This window comes from Hyperolius riggenbachi, chromosome 4 (assembly GCF_040937935.1).
Source record: "Hyperolius riggenbachi isolate aHypRig1 chromosome 4, aHypRig1.pri, whole genome shotgun sequence".
NCBI classification, from domain to species: Eukaryota; Metazoa; Chordata; class Amphibia; order Anura; family Hyperoliidae; genus Hyperolius; species Hyperolius riggenbachi.
Window position 1 is genome coordinate 155,388,438 of NC_090649.1, and position 17,291 is coordinate 155,405,728.

The 17,291-nt window shown below is 40.6% G+C and overlaps 3 protein-coding genes across 15 annotated transcripts in view; 1 reads left to right on the forward strand and 2 right to left on the reverse strand.

Annotated features, from left to right (window-relative positions):
• The window catches only part of MINDY4B (MINDY family member 4B), an 86,795-nt gene extending 84,524 nt beyond the window's left edge, over positions 1 to 2,271 (reverse strand). Inside the window, exon 1 of the mRNA XM_068280821.1 lies at positions 2,131 to 2,271. Coding sequence (XP_068136922.1) covers positions 2,131 to 2,211 — 81 coding nt within the window. The 5' untranslated portion in view covers positions 2,212 to 2,271. The remainder of the gene's footprint in view (positions 1 to 2,130) is intronic.
• MED12L (mediator complex subunit 12L) overlaps positions 1 to 17,291 on the forward strand; it is a 742,320-nt gene that overhangs the window by 111,307 nt on the left and 613,722 nt on the right. For 10 of the 13 annotated variants that reach the window (XM_068280808.1, XM_068280810.1, XM_068280809.1 and 7 more), the window contains 2 exons: positions 10,298 to 10,403; positions 15,310 to 15,543. The gene's annotated coding sequence lies outside the window, so the exon portion shown is untranslated. The remainder of the gene's footprint in view (positions 1 to 10,297; positions 10,404 to 15,309; positions 15,544 to 17,291) is intronic. The other 3 variants (XM_068280811.1, XM_068280813.1, XM_068280812.1) reach the window with 3 other exon arrangements.
• CLRN1 (clarin 1) overlaps positions 8,158 to 17,291 on the reverse strand; it is a 33,704-nt gene continuing 24,570 nt past the window's right edge. The window contains exons 2-3 of the mRNA XM_068280837.1: positions 15,347 to 15,526; positions 8,158 to 10,353 (exon numbers count right to left, since the gene is read on the reverse strand). Of these exons, the coding sequence (XP_068136938.1) occupies positions 10,088 to 10,353; positions 15,347 to 15,526 (446 nt within the window). The 3' untranslated portion in view covers positions 8,158 to 10,087. The remainder of the gene's footprint in view (positions 10,354 to 15,346; positions 15,527 to 17,291) is intronic.

Here is a 17,291-nt window from a genome sequence, read left to right on the forward strand (position 1 = left end):
GTTTTATATAGGAGGAATAAAACAGAAACTGTACATGAGTATGAACCACCACTACAGACAGGGCCATTTCTGGGTATAGCCCATTAAAGTGTACCCGAGGCGACATTTGACATGATGAGTTACACATGTGTATGTACAGTGCCAAACATATTAATAACCAGGCTGGTGTCCTTTTTTTATTTTGCTGCCTGAAAGAGTTAATTTTCAAGCATGCAAGTATCTTCTTTTCTCTTGTGCAGGGAATATATTAAACCTCAGTGATAAGCAAATTACAGCCATAAAAGTTTTCCTGGCAGAATACAGCTTCTGAGGACAGAGTAGAGATATAAAAAGGTCAATGTTCTAATTCTCAGCCACTTAATAGGCTACCACTGAGCAGAGACAATAAAATATTCAAACTGCTTTGTAAATGTTTAAATATAAAATAAACCTATGGGTTATCTAAAAAAAAAAGTACTTTTTATGAGTAGGAAGATAAATACAATTATTTATCTTATCAGTTTATTTTCACCGTGGGTTCACTTTAAAACAAAGGCCTTGGGTGCCCTCTAGTGCAGTGTTCCCCAACCATGTTCTCAAGGCCCACCAACAGTGCATGTTTTATGGATATCCACACAGGTAATGAATCAGCTCTGCTGAGACACTAATTACCTCACCTGTGCTTGTTTGTGGTTTCCTGCAAAACATGTACTGTTGGTGGGCCTTGAGGACAGGGTTGGGGAACTCTGCTCTAGTGTACAGGGCACAAAATTTCAACCTCCATAGTTATTAAACTCTGTCAGTATTTTCCTGCCTTTGCAGTTCCCCTGTGATTTATCACAGCTTTCCTGCATCCCCTGTAGTGTAATCCTTCCCACATATCCTCTCTTCTTTCTATGGAGTGTGTATGGGGGGGGGGGGGGGAGGGGTGCGTTCCCTGAAGGAACCACATTGATCAAAAATTGATCACGTAAATATGTAAAAGGGGTGTTTCAGCGAGTGCCTTACTATTTACCACAAAAATGGTGAAATCATAGTCAACAGAACACGATTGTCATAATGTTTTACATTATTTTTAATGGTGCTGGAAGTCTTCAGGCTTCTTTCCCTGGACCCTACCATGATCTGCTCCTAATTCTGGTTTCTAGAAGTTTTCTACAATGTTCCTAGAAGAATCTTGCCATCTTGCTTGTAGCCAACATTGTTTAGTGCCTTGGCGGCTTGCTTGTCGCCAAGCACACACAACCGATATTTAGAAGTCTTCTGTCTCACAGTCTTCTTTTCTTTGCAAAAATCTATACTGATTAACATACTGTATGTCATAGCAGCTCAAACTTTTGTAACAGAATGCCACTGCATATTAGTTTTCACCTTCAAGTCGGAAGCTGTTATTACTTTTAGGAAGCTTGCTGGCACTCATAGCAACAGAATATGACTAAGCGTAAGATACCCAGAATTCTGCTGTCTCTGTTTATCTAATCGGTCCAGAGATGCCAGACCTGCAGAGGGGAGGATCATTGCTCTGGAAATATTCATACACAAGCCACATGCAAATGGAGGTCCTCAAATCTCTTCAGTGTTAGTGGTCAAAATCAATAATGAATGATAAAAGAATTATTAATCATAGGATAGTTTTGGCTTATCTAATCCAGTCACAAGTATACTTATCCTTTAACCTTTGCTATAATGACTTTTCATTATAATAAGTCAGCAGGGTGTTTGGTATAGAAACGTGTCTGCATTCCCAGAGTGTAACTAATATAGTTACAGTCATAGTGTCACATAATTACAGTCACATTGTCATGCTTTTCCCTTCAGCATATGGAGTTCTCTGAACTGGCATAGTGAGTGTGTGTGAAGTCTCCCTATGACCTCTGCTGTGAGTAAAGCAATATGTGACGGAGTTCTGCAGGTGGAAGGCACAAAGCACTCTCAGCCATGTGAAGTTATGGACTAGTTGCCTTGGAACAGTTCCCTGTACCTGTGGTAGCTGGAGCTCCGGTCATTTATCAAGCTGTGATTCACTGTTGTCAGGTCTGTCCTTATGTACATAATGAAACTGAATAACTGAAATGTGATTAACACTGCCTCCTCAAGTACAGCAACAAAAGCAGAATGCAATTTAGTTCAAATGTTCCATTGAACTCACACCTTTTCCAGTTTTTGATGTGGAGAATCTGTTTCATCAGCAGCCTCTCTCCCAGATCTGGGCTTAGTCCTGACTTTCTTCATTTCATAATGTGCTTCTTCCCGTGTGGTAATACAGACAATGAACTGCTTAACCACATTCTAGAGGGATGTCTCTGCACAGCATGTAAGTGTTTAGAGAGTGACAAGGAAAGGCCCTCCCCTATCACTATGGGGACAGATACTTCATCCATTTTTTTCTGCGTGTGTTTGCTAGTGTAAATCATGGGGCATGCCAAAATACAACCCAACCAGTTAAATATCCTCCTTGCTGTCCAAGTCAGCAGGTTACAGGACAGTGCCTTAGCCACAAACCACACTTAATTGCAGTCTTGAGACATGTTTTTCATGTTCCGTTTTGTTGAGGCCTATTCAAAGAACTCCTGACAATCATCTGTTTTAGATTGTGTGGTTGCCGATATGACAAGAGTGAAGGTTTAGGGAATATCTTTCTCAGTCTGTGATCCTTGTGTAAAATGGGATGAAGTTCCTTAGCAATCCTCCTTTAGATTTCCAGGTGTGGGTTGTAGGTGACAACCAAAGGGACACGTTCCTCTTTCTGGTTTTGCTTATATTTCAGGAGTTCAGTCCTGGGGATGTTGCTGGCTTTCCTGATTTGGGCCTCAGCCATAGGAGGACTGTAACCTTATTTAATGAAAGTGTTCTTAAGGCGATCCAGGTGCTTGTCTCTGTCCATCCTGTCAGAACAAATCCGGTTGTACCTTATTGCTTGGCTGTAAATTATAGCGTTCTTAATGTGCTTAGGATGAAAACTGTCATATCTTAGGTATGTGGGACGGTCTGTAGGTCTGTATGTGGGACAGTCTGTAGGCTTTTTAATCAGTTTTAACATCCGATTCCGATTACAATTTGCAGTTTGCTCCCTGCACACTGCAAATCAGAATCTGAATCGGATGTAAAAACCGATTAAAAAGTGGAATCTGAATCGGAATAGCTTACACTACAGTGTGCAAGAGGCCTTAAAGTGATTGGACCCGCAGGGGCTCAGGGCAGGACGAGTGGAGCTCTCGTCATTGCCAATTAGCAGGCATAGGTTTGTAGCGCTCGCTATGCTACTGTGATAAGGCACATTATCTCTGATAAGGCATGTTAACTCTTATAAGTCATGCTATTTGTTATAGTGAATCAACCCCTAACTGCTACTTGATCTTCATGACTGTTTAGTGGTTGTAATTTCTGTAGTTCTTGTTTGCTAGACCTCCTTCTATTTTCTTAAAGGAATACTATCGATTCACATATTTTTTTCAATTGACACAGGAATTGTTTGGGAAGTGCTGCTAAGTACTAGTGTATACATTTTAGGCCTCGTTCAGACTATACGCGCTGCCGTCCGCATTTTGGCAGCGCGTATAGTGTGCGACACGCAAGAACGGTAGAAGGGCATAGACAGCCCTTCTACCGTTCCCATCATATGCGCTGCGTGGCAGCGCGATTGCGCTATCGCGTGCTGCACGCATTTTTGGGAATCGCAGCGCAGATCCCATTCATTGTAATGAATGGGATCTGCAGCGCAGCGCATAGGAGCGCAGATGGCGTGCGATCGGACGCGTTGCGTTCCAATCGCACAGCCATCTGCGCTAAATGATGTGAACGAGGCCTTAGTAGCAACTTCTTTGTTTACTGTTAGCAAAATACATTCAAAGTTTACTGACGCCAAATCTGACGACTGACTGAGCCATGAGGAGAGGGGAAATTCCCCTCACACTTGATCAGTTAACTTTATGGGCCTGATTCACAAAGCGGTGCAAAGTGTTTGCACGCCAGTGAAAAGCCCTTTATCACGCCTAAACTTAGTTTAGGCGTGATCTGAAGCAACTCTCGCGAAGCTCCCGCGAGCCAACGCGCGCACAGCGCCCATTAAGCCCTATGGGACATTGGCGCGCGTGAGCTTCGCGCGAATTTCAGCACAAAGCGGTGATAACTTTGCTAGTGCAAAGGTTATCACGCCTAAAGTCTTTTAGGCGTGATAACGGAGTTATCACCGCTTTGTGAATCAGGCCCCAAGTGTAGCTTTGTGTGTGACAGAGAAGAGAGCTCCCAACAGCTGCAGCTCCTGTGTCCTGTGTTTCTGACTGAAGTGTCTGCAGAAAACAGAGGAAATGTAACTAATTGTCACAGCTTTTCATGCTGTTTTTGCTTACAGAGTTTGATATGTTTGCTATTTGCTTTCTGTAGTCTGATATGCAACACTGGCTGTGCATTGAAGCAGAGACCCCTTCTGCAATTGATTTGTCCCAATATAGCTAAATCCTACCCTCAATAAATTACAGCTTTTGCCTCTGATATTTAACATGAAAAGTAGGAAAATGTTTACACAGCTACTTAGACATTATTTGTACTGTCATTTTAGAACACTTGGGTATCGATAGTATTCCTTTAACTATCTATCTTCTCTGTGATAGGAGCACACACTTTAACCCTGTGGGGACCTTTATCCTTTCCTTACTTTTTTAAGGAGAAGTGTGATTTTGCTGATTCCTATGAAAGTGAGATGGACAATTAGGATTTAGATTCACATTCCCCCCCCCCCCCCCCCCCATGTTTTTGGTTTATCTTTTTCTCCCAATTTGTATGTAGGTTTTTTTTCCTCACCTAATTTTTAAGGGTTTCCCCACTGCCACTAATATGTGCAGACAGGAAACCAGAGATGAATGCTTTGGCACAAGATAAACATATCCCCAATAGATTTTACAAAATAAATACTATACCTGGTATTTTCACCGCTCTGGTGTGCTGTTTTTTTTTTTTTTTACAAAGTTTCTGTCTTGTATAGATCAAGTCTTTATCATAGTGACTTTAAATAATGACTTTATTCATACTTTTAATCCAATAAATACACAAGGGAATAACATTTATCACCAGAATGTTTGGCACCATGATTATTAGTGGGAAACATTTAATTATCTCTTTTTTTCAATTAATCATTTTCATAAAACATGTCAACCATATTTTAATTAACATAATTTCTAAGATATATGTGTCTGCTGATTGAAAGCATCTGAATAGTTTTGCTCCAAGAAGCTTGTCATTTTGACTGCCATTCAGATAGAAAATGGCTCATTTTAAGCCTGTACAGGAGGTTGAATCTGAAGCACAGGTCTGTAGGGCAAATCATTTGGCATTTGTTCAGGATGTCTATAGGACATTGTGTTCACAACTGAAGTCCTGCCTGGTTCTTCTTGCAGGTTGAATTGAGTTTGTTGACTTCTCAGGTCAAGCAGATGCCATTATGAAGTCTTGTAGCATCAAGTCCAAATGCTACATAGAATAGTTTATATGTTGTTAGTTGCTGTGGTCTTGTCAAACTTTCTGCTGGGATTTAGGATAGCAGCATCTACCAAAAGCTAAACAAAAACCCTTAAAAAAATCATATAATAACCCTCAGTCATTGTTGTACAGTTATCTTTGATAGACCTCATGACAGATTCCTGCAAGTGCTTAAAATGTAACTTGCAAGCACTGCAATTAGACAACCAACCTTTCAGTGCATAGATAAATCATTTTAAATTGCAACATTTTTGCAGTAGGTGAGACAAATTTCTATTTTCCAATACCAATTTTAAAATACAATCGCGTTTTGATGCGATTTTACTGAATGCTAGAAACACAAGAAGATGCAATTGCAAATTTGATGCAATTTTCACTGGATGTTAAAGAACACAAACAGAAAATGTAGACAAAATGCAGCATGCAGTACTTTTGCGATAGTAATTAATCTTTAATTTGTGTCAGACCTGAACAAAATCCAGTGAGTGCTAGCCTCCTTCCCCCTAAGGGACATAAGTCCCACCCACCTTAGCCTCATTTCCCAATAAGATCACATGACAAGGGAAGGCGGCAAGGATTTATGTGAATCAGGAGGAGGAGACCCATGCTGCATCTGGATCAGCTCCTTTTGACCTGCCATATGATTGGATAGGATATCAGATTACTGGAGAGGGTACCACTACAATACTAACACGGATGAGGGGAAGGATATCACAGATCAGAAGTACCTCCCCCATCTACCTGGGGTCACATATACATTACCACTTCTGTGGCTACTACAGGGTTCCTTTAATGCTATGCACTACTAAAAGAGGGATTCCGGAGGTTATCTTTCTCCAATAAGCAGTGCCTCCAGTACTGTGTTGCTTTTGTCAGCTGTGACAAGAAATAGTCACAATGACCGACTCAGAATAATGTATTGCACATTTGAAATCTTTATTATATGAACAACACTTTTTTTGCCCTCAATTCACTAAGCTTTATCAAACACTTTATCAAACATTTGATAATTTACCTCATGGGTAAAATCTAATTTTGAATTCACTAAGGTGTTATAGATTTATTGAATGTTTTATCAATAAATCATTCAATAAATACAGTGGGTTGCAAAAGTATTTGGCCCCCTTGAAGTTTTCCACATTTTGTCACATTACTGCCACAAACATGCATCAATTTTATTGGAATTCCATGTGAAAGACCAATACAAAGTGGTGTACATGTGAGAAGTGGATCCAAAATCATACATCGTTCCAAACATTTTTTACAAATCAATAACTGCAAAGTGGGGTGTGCGTAATTATTCGGCCCCCTGAGTCAATACTTTGAAGAACCACCTTTTGCTGCAATTACATCTGACAGTCTTTTAGGGTATGTCTCTACCAGATTTGCACATCTAGAGACTGAAATCCTTGCCCATTCTTCTTTGCAAAACAACTCCAGCTCTGTCAGATTAGATGGACAGCATTTGTGAACAGCAGTTTTCAGATCTTGCCACAGATTCTTGATTGGATTTAGATCTGGACTTTGACTGGGCCATTCTAACACATAGATATGTTTTGTTTTAAACCATTCCATTGTTGCCCTGGCTTTATGTTTAGGGTCATTGCCCTGCTGGAAGGTGAACTTCCGCCCCAGTCTCAAGTCTTTTGCAGTCTCCAAGAGGTTTTCATCCAAATTTGCCCTGTATTTGGCTCCATCCATCTTCCCATCAACTCCGACCAGCTTTCCTGTCCCTGCTGAAGAGATGCACCCCCCGAGCATGATGCTGCCACCACCATATTTGACAGTGGGGATGGTGTGTTCAGAGTGATGTGCAGTGTTAGTTTTCTGCCACACATAGCGTTTTGCATTTTGGTCAAAAAGTTCAATTTTGGTCTAATCTGACCAGAGCACCTTCTTCCACATGGTTGCTGTGTCCCCCACATGGCTTGTGGCAAACTGCAAACGGGACTTCTTATGCTTTCTGTTAACAATGCCTTTCTTCTTGCCACTCTTCCATAAAGGCCAACTTTGTACAGTGCATGACTAATAGTTGTCCTATGGACAGAGTCTCCCACCTGAGCTGTAGATGTCTGCAGCTCGTCCAGAGTCACCATGGGCTTCTTGACTGCATTTCTGATCAGTGCTCTCCTTGGCCTGTGAGATTAGGTGGATGGCCTTGTCTTGGTAGGTTTACAGTTGTGCCATACTCCTTTCATTTCTGAATGATCGCTTGAACAGTGCTCCTTGGGATGCTCAAGGCTTTGGAAATCTTTTTGTAGCCTAAGCCTGCTTTAAATTTCTCAATAACTTGATCCCTGACCTGTCTTGGACCTGTCTTGTGTGTTCTTTGGACTTCACGGTGTTGTTGCACCCAATATTCTCTTAGACAACCTCTGAGGCCCTCACAGAGCAGCTGTATTTGTACTGACATTAGATTACACACAGGTGCACTCTGTTTAGTCATTAGCACTCATCAGGCAATGTCTATAGGCAACTGACTGCACTCAGATCAAAGGGGGCCGAATAATTATGCACACACCACTTTGCAGTTATTTATTTGTAAAAAATGTTTGGAATCATGTATGATTTTCATTCCACTTCTCATGTGTACGCCACTTTGTGTTGGTCTTTCATGTGGAATTCCAATAAAATTGATTCATGTTTGTGGCAGTAATGTGACAAAATGTGGAAAACTTCAAGGGGGCCAAATACTTTTGCAACCCACTGTATATAACACCTTAGTGAATTCAAATTAGTTTTACCCGTGAGGTACCGGTAAGTTATCAAACATTTGATAAAGTGTTTGATAAAGCTTAGTGAATTGAGGACTTTGAGTCATTTTTCACTATTACTGATTTGTTGTGGTGATATTATCCTCATATGTGCAATGAAACTTTTGATCAGTAGTGCTTCCCTTTATACTTGTGTCTTTTCACCTTCTATGCTGCACCTTATAATTAGTCTCCTACATTGTGGTATTGCCTTCAATGACATTCAGTTCAGTCAGTTCTAGCCTCACAGCAACAAGTACATCAATACTTAGCAAGGTTGCCAATTGCAGTTTGCAGGACATGTATACCATATACATTACTGTGTATACTTGCAAAGTGGGTAAATAAGGGACGTTGAAGAACTCGTCTGCCATTTTGTTTCTGGTAAAACAGTTTATATCATGTAACAAACACTTGTTTTTAAATGTATTGCCTTGTTTAATAATGAAGTGCAAAGATTATTTGCAGTGCCGGTGAAAATGGAGTCAAAAAGGGTCGCAAGAGTTACTGCCATTTGCTTGTTGCCTTTTGCATTGCTGAATGAACCCATATGCTTTTGCATTATACAAGTATGAAGGCTATCTACAGAATTGTTGAGGAACTACTCACAGCAATCAGAGATCTTCTCACTGAGGTTTAAAAATGTAAAGTAAGCGCAAAAACTGCAGTATGCAGTGTGTTTGCCAATTGCAGAGAACGGGATCACACTACGTAGTGAAAACACACACTGTGATTTACATTTTCACACCTTGTGATTGGCAAACTGTGAAAGGGCCCTAGAGCTCCTTACACACACTAGACCGCGGTCGTGGTAAAACATGCAATCCCTGACGGTTACCAACGAGAACGACATTTTAATTTAGCAAAAGCACAACGACGGTCTGTCAAATGGATGGTTGCAGTAAGTGAAAGAATGAGGACCCAGAATTTCAAAATTCTCCATATGTACCGGTAAGTACTTTTAATTGGGTTGGTTGTTATCATTTGATACAAATGACTGTGATTATCGTCCAAACCTATCTTCCAGGATAGATCGGTCTACATGGACAATAATTGCTGTCTTTTGCCGTTGGCAGGACACTTTTATTTTACATGATTCTCGACTGCCTCATCGTTTGTTGTAAATTTCCAATGAATACGGTGTAGCGCATGTATGGAGCTTAAAGTATATCCAAGGTGACACTATGAAATAAACGTGTATGTACAGTGCCAAACATATTAATGACTAGGCTGTTTTTCTTTTTCTGCCTGAAAGAGTTAACATTCATGCATGCAAGTGACAGTTTCTTTTTTGTTGGACCCTCGTCGAATTACAGCTATAAAACGCTTACCTAGCAGAGAAGAGCTTCTGACTGCAGGGGATAGATAAAAAAAGTCAATAGTTCATGGTTTTTTTAGCTCTGGGACACTTAATAGACAGCTATTGAGCAGGGACACTGAAACATTAAATCTACTTTTTACATGTCTTAACCTAAAATAAAACTGTGGGACATATTAAAAAGTCATTTTTTAGGAGTAGGAGGATAGATACAATTGTTTATCTCATCAGTTTATTTTCTCTTCAGGTTCACGTTAAGTGTAGTTCACCTCACATTTATCACTTCTTCAGAGTATTGAGTTGATCTTTGATTTTGTGTATATTGACTTACAAATTAATTGACCTCTGTTTCTTGCTAAAGCTGCATAACATCTTCTAGGGTTAAAAGGCATGTTAATAACTCAACTTGACAAATATACTTCTGTGCTTTGGGTGAGCTCTATTCATGATCATGATTTTAGTTACTCTCTTTTAAGATCAGTGGGTCACCATAGTATTTTTATCAGTTAGATGAATTCCTTCACAGAAATTGATTTTGCAGCCAGCTTTACAGATGACAACCTCAGTACATCAGATCAATTGTTCCTGGGCTAGAATCCATGTTCTTTGATTTTGTGAAAGGAAAATCGTAACCTGCTAATCTAATGAGAAAAATGTTTGAAAAATGAATTAGTGTGCTCATCAACACAATCCAAAATGACTTCCCAAATTGCTCAGTCTGAGTTTTAAATAGGAAGCCTCCTTCTTTGTAATTGGCTATTTTCTCTGACAGATTGTGCATTTTGACTTCTGAAGAGAAGAGGATTAATACAAGACTTCCACAGGAACCTGCACACAAAGATAAAAACAGGTATTAGCTACAGGACCAAGGCTTTACAGTAAGTTTACACCTGCATTATATTTATATTTTCTCACAGTACATTGTTTGTGTTCAAGTATGTACTCCTCAGCATTATTCAGCATGTGTGGGTCAATTTGTATTCAGATCTGCTTAATGCTTGGTGAGCTAAGATGTAATGGTGGAAATGCTAATGTTCCCTGTACACCACAAGGAGTATGTTTATAGTGTAAACACAATTCTCACCCATACACAGGCCTACCATTACCTAGATTCAAAAAACAAATGTATTCAACAAGGGCCACCTCTAGAGTCTTAATTTTGAGGAAAGAGGGACTCAGTTTATCTGCTGGCCTCTGGCACAATTCAATCTTTGCACATGGGGAGCTCCCAGGTTGGTAAAGGGCTTGACACACCCCTATAGACATTCAATGAATGCAAAATAATTTCAACCAAACGCAACCCTTTCAGGAATAATTTTATATTTATTTGAGTATAGATAGCTTGTTTGTTGCTATTTAAATCTAATGTAACCCCATTAAAAAAAAAATCAGATACTCACCTAAGGAGATGGAAGGCTCTGAGTCCTAATGAGCCTCCCCTCTCCCGGTGCCCGGTGGATCATCTGTGCAAATACGCCGCCGCGGGGACATCGGAAGTCTTCGGGAGCACTCGGGATCCATACTGCGCACGTGTGAGTGCGTCATAGACACGCACGAGCGCGTCATAGAGGGCGCTCGCGCATGCATAGTATGGAGCGGCCGCGTCATCGGGAGCCCGAGTGCCCCCGAAAGCTCCTTTCGGCAAGCGGAAGTGGCAGTATTTGACCGAACTGGTCGAATACTGCTACGGGGGATCCTGCGCGGGACCGGGCATCGGGAGAGGAGAGGGAAGACTCATTAGGACCGAGCCTTCCCACTCCTTAGGTGAGTATCTGACTTTTTTTTTTTTTTTTTTACACGGGTTCCCATTAGCTTTAACAGCATCTATACTCAAATAATTTAGAAATTATTCCTGTAAGGGTAGAGTTTAAAGTAATTTTGTATTCATTAAATCAAGGAGTCACCCTTTTACGCCTAGAAAATCATAGCTAAAAATGTTTTTCAAAGTAAAGAAAGTACTGTATATTTTACATACTAAGCACTCCAAGAACCTCCTTCCAACCAGGTTGTAAAATCTCCTCTTCTACATGCCCACTTTCATATTGCTTTGGACAGGTCACTTCTGAGTCAACTTTAATACTAGCTTCATCTTTTTTTCCATCCCTGTGATTAATGTAGTTGCCCTTCTATGTACCTGTTATAAAACATCAATGTCTTTTCTGTAGTGTAATGGCAAAAACTGTACCCTATACTCCATGTAGCTACACAAGTGATTTATACAGAGGCAGTAGTGTACTAACACCTTGTAATTTTATCTCCCATTTTATGCATCTTAAAATCTTACTTGCTTTAACTGCTGCTGTTTGGGTTAAATATGTTTGCTTAAAGGACAACTGAAGCGAGAGGGATAAGGGGGCTGCCATATTTATTTCTGTAAAGGTTCCTGGCTATCATGCTGATCCTCTTCCTCTAATACTTTTAGCCGTAGACCCTAACCAAGCATGCAGCAGATCAGGTGTTTCTGACATTATTGTCAGATCTGACAAGATTAGCTGCATGCTTGTTTCTGGTGTTATTCCGAGACTACTGCAGCCAAATAGACCAGCTGGACTGCCAGGCAACTGGTATTGTTTAAAAGGAAATAAATATGGCAACCTCCATATTCTTCTCATTACATTTGTCCTTTAACTTATTATCCTTATTATCCACCATTGCTCCCGAGTCCTTCTTCAAGTCTGATGATCCCAACTGTATCCCATTTCATTTATATGGTGCAATGCAACTGGCGTTGCCACAATGCATGAACATACATTTTGCTGCATTAAATTTCAACATTAGCTATGCTGTCATGATCCTGCTGCGGTATGTCTTATTTTCATAACTTTGTATGGCAACTTTAGTTTCATTACAATTTTCTAGGTCAATAATAAGTTAATTTAATGAGAACTGGACCCAGCACTGACTCTTGCAGAACACAATACTGATTCTTGCAGGACCCCATTGATAACATTTTGAGTGTGATCTATTTACTACTAGTTTGCCTTCTGTCATTTAGTTAGTTCCCTATCCATGTAAACACATTGAGTATATTTACTAAACTGTGGTAAGCAGAATAAGGTGTGTAAAGTCTTACTCACGATGAATAGAGCGTGATGCATTGCATGTAATGTATTGCATTACACTCTACTCGTCATGCGGTAAGACTTTACACAGCCATTCTGCTTACTGTGGTTTGGTGAATGTACCCATTCTATCTGAGTTTTTGAACTATTCTGTCTTAGTTTTTGAACCATCATGAATCGTGGGAAACATTGGCAATCACTTTTGGAAGTTCCAAGTAAACTACAGCAATTGTTTTCCCCATATATAGATTTGCTTCCACCAATTCATAAAACCTAAGCATGTTGGTCAGACAAGACCTATGCTTTGTAAATTCATGTTGATTATTCTATGTCATATCATTTTGCATAACATACCTTAACCACTTCACCACTGAGGGGTTTTACCCCTTGAACACCAGAGCAATTTTCACCTTTCAGCGCTCCTTCCATTCATTCGTCTATAACTTTATTATTACTTATCACAATGAAATGAACTATATCTTGTTTTTTTCGCCACCAATTAGGCTTTCTTTAGGTGGGACATTATGCCAATAATTATTTTATTCTAAATGTGTTTTAATGGGAAAATAGGAAAAAATGTGGGAAAAAATTATTATTTTTCAGTTTTCGGCCATTATAGTTTTTAAATAATGCATACTACTGTAATTAAAACCCATGAAATGTATTTGCCCATTTGTCCCGGTTATAAAACCGTTTAAAATTATGTCCCTAAGGTAACTATGTTTTTTTTTTATTGTATTTTTTTTTTATTACAAAGTGTGTTTGGGAGGTAATGAGTTAATTTATTGTGTAAAACTAATGTATTTGTACATGTAAAATGCTTTAGGGAGTAGTTTTACTATTTGGCCACAAGAAGGCCACAGTGAGTTTGTTTACATGCGACCTGTAAGCGTCCGGAAGGACGCTTACAGGAAACTTTACGAGGCTGGGAGAATCACAATGATCACGCTGTTTCTCAAAGAAGCAGCAGATCATTGCGGGGGCTTAGATCAAGGAACTGGAATGAATTTTCCCGTTCATTGATCTCCGGGCGAGCGGGCGGGAGCGGCGTACACGAGCGGCGGGAGCGCGCGCACGAGCGGCGGGAGCGTGGACAGCGGCGGTAGCGCGGAAGGTATGGATTTCTCCGTCCCTTTTTCCCCCCTAAAAAACCAAGGGACGGAGAAATCCATACCTTCCGCTCGCTCCCGTACCGCAGGGGGTAAAGTGGTAAGATACATTTTAACAGTTTGAAGAAAATTGATGTTAAAGGGAACCTAAGATGAGAAACATGCTGTATGGAGGCTGATATATTTAACAGTAACATCTTCCGTAGTGCTGTACATAGTACAAAACTAATAGTGAGAAACATACATACAAAACTTGTATAAAACTTTGTTCTATGTTGTTTAACCTTGTTATGTCTGTCATCCTTGTATCGCTGTATATATTTATTGTCCAGCGCTGCGTAATATGTTGGCGCTTTATAAATACAATAAATAATAATAATAATAACTCTGTACAGTCAAGACATCCAGCAATAGAAATACAATGTTGATGAGTAGTTTGAGACATCACCAATACTGGCATATATTTAATTCCTTTTAAACAATGAACTTTGCCTGGCTGTCCTGCTGATCCACTGCCTCCAATGTTTTTAGCCATATACTCTGAAAATGCATGCAGATCAGATGGTTCTGGCAAAAATCTGACAAGATTAGCAGGATGCTTGTTTCAGGTGTGTAATTCAGATACTACTGGCCAGAATGAGCAGCAGGACTGCCAGCAGACAACTGGTATTGTTTAAAAAGAAATATATGTGGTAGCCTCCATATGTCTTTCATCTCGGGTTCCTTTAAAGCTTATTCTATAGTTTCCCTTTCCGTGAGACTTTTATGTGTTAAACCTGTTAGTGGCAGTCTGTGTTTCCACAGCAAACGCCTACTTATTAAGTTACGGATATGCTTACAGCCTGTTGCTTATATTAATTATATTGTTGCAGAACTGACAATTGCTTGATTGTTGTTCTGTGGTACTTTTCATTGTGTATTTCACCCTGATGGGCTACGTCAGTCTGAAGAGAATAAATATAGCACATTTTATTGGCGTCTGCAGGATTTTGAGAGAGAGTGCAACTTAGGGCCAGATTTACTATAAGGCACTGTAGGCTCGCTCCTACAGGCTCCTGGTGATGGAAAGGCGGCTTACTCCTCTCCTTGAGTGCCTCCCTCCTTTCCTATGGAGAGTCCGAATTGGAGCATAACTGAGAGGTTACTCACCCTGATCTCCGCATTCCACTGACAAGATCTCCCTTCAGTCAGGGGCACCTCTAGCTACCTAATTCCTGGGGGAACCTGTAGCTACTTAGTATTAGGTAGCCAGAGGTACACTCAGTACTAAGGGACACCTGTGGCTACCTACACCAGGCAGGGGAAGTAAGGGAGAAGTGACCACTGGACCAGCCAGCCCGTTTGAGGTGCAGTTTGGACGGGGTTTGTAGGATCACGGAGGGTGAAATGTAGGGTGCCAGAACATCTGTGCCTATAGGCCCCAGTGATGTAAATCCAGGCCTGGTACCACTAGTTGCAGTGACCACTGAGAGACACCTCTATTGGTAATCCATCAAGCCTATCATATAGTAAAAATCTCTCCACCTACCATCTAGCTAAATATTATGTATTGTCTGGTGATCTATTAACCCTATCATATTCTAAAAATATCTCCACCTTTTGTTTACTTTTAGAGTTAAAGCTTTAGGAAGGAGCTTAGTACTCACTCACATGAAATGAAGCACCACAGGTACAATCCCACTGGACCATGAAGGGTTTCATATGGGTTACCAAATGCATTGAACATGAAGAAGCCGGTTCCCACTAGAGCAAATACAATGAGTGCTGTTGTGAATATGACCACGCTGACATGGATGCTGGCTGGAATCACATTCAGCAAATCTGGAAAAACTGTACAAAATATAATGGTTAGTCACTGGATTACAATGCAACTTCAAAGGTAGCTATACATTTAAGATGGCCACACACCATACCATTTTTTTTAAATATCTGTTCAATTTAAGAGTAGCAATCAATTTTTCTGACTGATTGTAACAATTCAAAAATTGGACCAATGTACCACACACCTATGGTAAATTTTTCCCCAATCGTGAATAAAATAATTGAAAGCTCATAAAAAAATGTTTGGAACTGTACATCAAGTAACTGACAATCCATCACACACCATACAATTGTTGATAAAGATGGTCTGAAATTTCCAACATGTCCAATCCCCCCCCCCCCCCCCAACAAAACCCTGGGAAATTCGATTGGATTTATCAATCGAAAACAAATAAAAGCTCTTGATTTTTCGGGGCAACCGATGCAAATTATGGAATTGGTGAAAGATTGGATCCTTTAATTGTATGTTGTGTGGCCACCTTTAGGCTTGCAGAGAGGCACTGTGTGGACTCTCTATTTAGTTTAGCAATGGCCGTTGCCCAGGTCAGTTGCTGTACTGGAAACTGATCTTATGATCAAGATCAGATTGAAATGGAGTTGATTAACTTTTGCATAATTTCCTACCAGTGAAATAATTTGGTGAAACAGGAAGTGAAAGTTACATGTGCGACCAGTTCATCATCACTTCCTGATGGGGTTATCATAATCATGTGATTTTAGATAACTTCTGCATCCTGTTTTATCCTGCATGAGACAAGGTGTAAGATAAATTCATTATCTCTAGTTTAAAAGGAGTTGGTAAAAAAGGAAAATGTGTGCAACCAGTCAGGCCATTCCGTGACTCAAGTGATTATGTGAATAAGTAGAACCTTATTACTATAGGACCCTTCTGCTTCATTGAGGACCCAGTCACACAGGTGTTTCACTCTATTGCAGTCAGAATACCGAATATACTCAACTATAATTCTAGACATTTAGGTCTGACCACTAAATAAAACTATAAGGGTCGACTTGTACACAAAAACAGGCTGCAGCGGTGGAGGTGGACCTGCTTCCCTCTGGCAGCGGTGGTGATGGTATCCCCAGCATGTATTCCAGGCCTATTGGGGCCTCCTTGCAAGCCTGGAATACATGCTGGGGATACCATCACCGCCGCTGCCAGAGGGAAGCAGGTCCACCGCTACAGCCTGAGAGCCTGGTCCCCGGCTACCAAGTGGGACAAACGCTACTACAGGCTGTTATTCAAGCACAGCCACATCTTAAAGGGAACCTAAACTGAGAAGGATATGGATTTTTCCTCCTAAAATAATACCAGTTGTCTGACTCTCCTGCTGATCCTTGGTCTCTAATACTTTTAGCCACAGCCCCTCAACAAGAATGCAGATCAGGTGCTCTGACTGAAGACAGACTGGATTAGCTGCATGCTTGTTTCAGATGTGTGATTCAGCCACTACTGCAGCCAATGGGATCAGCAGAACTGACAAGCCACTGGTATTGTTAACCACTTCGTCCACAGGTAAGTAGATATACGTCCTCTGGGACTTCATCTAAGCCACAGGTCAGTAGATATACGTCTTGTAGCAGAAGCAGTGCTGTGCAGGATTGGGCTTGCTCCTGTGCATATTTCTGGCACTATCTGATGCAGGACTAATTGGTGAATGGGAATATAAGTTTCCTGAGCTAATGAGATTGATTTTTACTATTAACCACCTTAGCGGTATGGACGAGCTCAGCTCGTCCATTACCGCCAGAGGGTGCCGCTCAGGCCCTGCTG